At 40.3% G+C, this 2644-nt stretch overlaps 1 protein-coding gene across 1 annotated transcript; it reads right to left on the bottom strand.

Moving 5' to 3' along the window:
• Positions 1 to 688: 688 nt before the first annotated feature.
• Positions 689 to 2393, bottom strand: LOC118735199 (methyltransferase-like protein 17, mitochondrial). Its single transcript, XM_036464842.1, has 4 exons — positions 1536 to 2393; positions 1261 to 1476; positions 911 to 1197; positions 689 to 852 (listed from the first exon to the last, which is right to left on the bottom strand). The coding sequence occupies exons 1-4, from the start codon at positions 2319 to 2321 to the stop codon at positions 726 to 728; spliced, it is 1416 nt and encodes a 471-aa protein (XP_036320735.1). The 5' UTR covers positions 2322 to 2393; the 3' UTR covers positions 689 to 725.
• Positions 2394 to 2644: the final 251 nt, after the last annotated feature.

The raw sequence follows: 2644 nt of genomic DNA, 5'->3' as shown, positions 1-2644 counted from the left end.
ATCGCCTGATAACCAACTTTGGACAATTTATTTTAATTAAAAATCCCACGGTTTCTGTTCGTTGGGTTATATTCCACTTCAACTGCTCAGTTTTCCTCGGTAAATGCCGTTTTTCCCCCATTTTCAAACGGTTCCCTAGGGGTCTGTGGGCGGTCCCCAAGGATGGATGCGGCTTTTCGTAAAGTGGGGACTGTCCCCTTTCAAACAGGGTGGGTTTATGGGGCCACGCCCTTCCCCTCCGCGCCCACCCGCAAAACGGTGGGCCAATAACTAAATATTTCCCAACAATTGTATAGCTTTTGAGAAATTGTGACCGAATCTTTAAATCGATTTCCCAAAACCTGCCGAAAGTAACATACGCCAATATTTTACCCGGGCGGTGTTATTTTAGTGTTTAACGGAGCTTACCCTTCGGTTTCTGGCGTGCGCCTTATGTTGTCACACAAAGAGCAGGGACCTACAGTTTTACGCGGACTCCGACCGGTAATTGTATTTTTATGAAAAGCTCGTTTTCACGGCAGAAATACGCTCGGAGGATTGCCGTTGCCGGGCGACCGCTGTTAAGAAAAAAACGTTTTCCTATATTTTTTGCGATTTTGCTTTGATCTGCCCCTGCGGACTGACAGCGTGCACTGCAAACCACTACACTTCAGCGGAAGCTAATTAATTAAAATAAATTTGGAGCACATAATTTTCTTTTTTATTTTATTTTATTTACGTTAATCTCACTTTTCATTTGCATTTCCTTTCTCTTTCCTTCTAAAGGTCTTCCGTATTGTTGGTATTTGGTCACCTAGGATAATTGGTAACCTGTCACCCCAATCACTCGCCTTGGCACATCGATATGCATGGCTGTCAAGTAAAACCAATTTAAACGAAATATTTTAAAGAAAGAATAAATAGAAGTTACCTTCCATGTTTTGATTTTGTGAAGATGACCTCTTGCAATTTGGCTTCCGTGGTACACATACGGCAAATTATGTGTTTAGAACGAGACAATGTTGGTCGAACAAGTCTCGGCCATTTGCGAGTCGGATCAGAAATTTCGCCTTTTTTTAGTACGATATAGGAATAGCGGGTAGTATGTCGCTCATCATTCACATCGCCCAAACGTAAAGGAGCATATCCGACTTCGAAGTTGCACGGTGTATGCTCAACGTTATTAAATAGCCGGGGGCATGTTAAATTGTGCGAGCACTGAAAATTTTTAAGTTCAATTGAGTTGTAAAAAGAAAAATGATTTAAAAAATTACATCTTACCGGAGCAAAAACTTCACCTTTAAGGTTTTCGCTTTGCAAGCTCAAAATGAATTCTCTTGCTTCGTTGACTAATTCACTACCACGGCGAGTACCCTCTTCTACAATTACCAAATAGCCACTACATTTCTTCCATAAGTTTAATAATACATCCTTCCGGCTTAATGAGGTCGGTAGCTCAAAAAGGGTATAAGATAATATAACCAGATCATACATTGTCTAAAAACAGAGCATTTAAAGATTTAGGATCTACTGATGGTTAATAATTAAATACGAGCCTCTATAGCAGGTAGGAACTGTCTGTAGTAAACGTTGCGCAGCACCATTTGCTGGTTTTGATTTCCTTTGCGTAATATTAGCTCAGACAGGTCGTTCATACTCCGCGAACTATCCACATTGTAGTATTCAAAAATCGAGTCTTTCCACAAATTGCTAGCTGCCCACATACCAGTGCCTACACCTGATCCGAAATCAAAATAACTTCTGGGTTGGAATGAGCCATCACGTGCATGCAACTCATTCAAAATATTTGTAAGTACGCCGTACTCCTTCGCGCCTCGGCCAATTGCATAAACTAAAGATTCATATGACCCATATTCAATTGGCTTCCAAGCATATGTGCGCTGTGCTATTAATCGCTTGATCAACTTTTCTCGCTTTCTCCTCCACTGGGCTCCCTCTTCTTCTCCTAGTAATGACAGTTGTTCCGGTGGCATTCGTCTATCAACTTCTTCTATGTATGACTTCATCTTTCTGTTCAATTCAAGCTGCTCAATTGGAGGATGACGGGCATTAATATATTGATCAAGCTCCTTACAGTCCTTTAAAATGGTTTTCACGGGATGATCGCCAATAACACCTTCCAAGGCATAGCGTAAATTACTTGGTAACTCAATTCTAGAAGACTTCACAATGCCTGGATGGTGCCGCGGCTTCAATTCCTCATTTTCCAATTTTGCAACCAAGCTCGCCTCTACCTCCACCGCAATTTTACACGTATTTCGCAAAAAATGTTTTTGAACTTCATACCGAAAACATGTAACTAATTTTAATCCCACATTCATATCCCTTCCTTTTCTACAAGATGTACAAAATATCTTAATATTCCTGACTAGGGATTAGGAATGCCCGATATCCATCGATATTCGATGTTATCGATGGTAAGACGTAAAATATCGATGTTTTATAATCGTTTGCGGACTAGTTAATGGGCTGTTTTTGCTTACGCGTAAAAGCACATTTAGCGCATTTAGCTCTAAATGCTACTCTAAATGTACATTTATCCATACAAAATTCGTCACCTAAATGCAACTAAATGCAACTCCATTTTTGCATTTAGAATCTAAATGCTAAAAGCAGCCCTGTGATCTTCCAAAATTTCCACGAT

This window comes from Rhagoletis pomonella, unplaced genomic scaffold (genome assembly GCF_013731165.1).
Source record: "Rhagoletis pomonella isolate Grant_MI unplaced genomic scaffold, Rhpom_1.0 Rhpom_scaffold_00003, whole genome shotgun sequence".
Taxonomy (NCBI): Eukaryota; Metazoa; Arthropoda; class Insecta; order Diptera; family Tephritidae; genus Rhagoletis; species Rhagoletis pomonella.
This window is presented reverse-complemented; position numbering and strand designations above follow the sequence as displayed.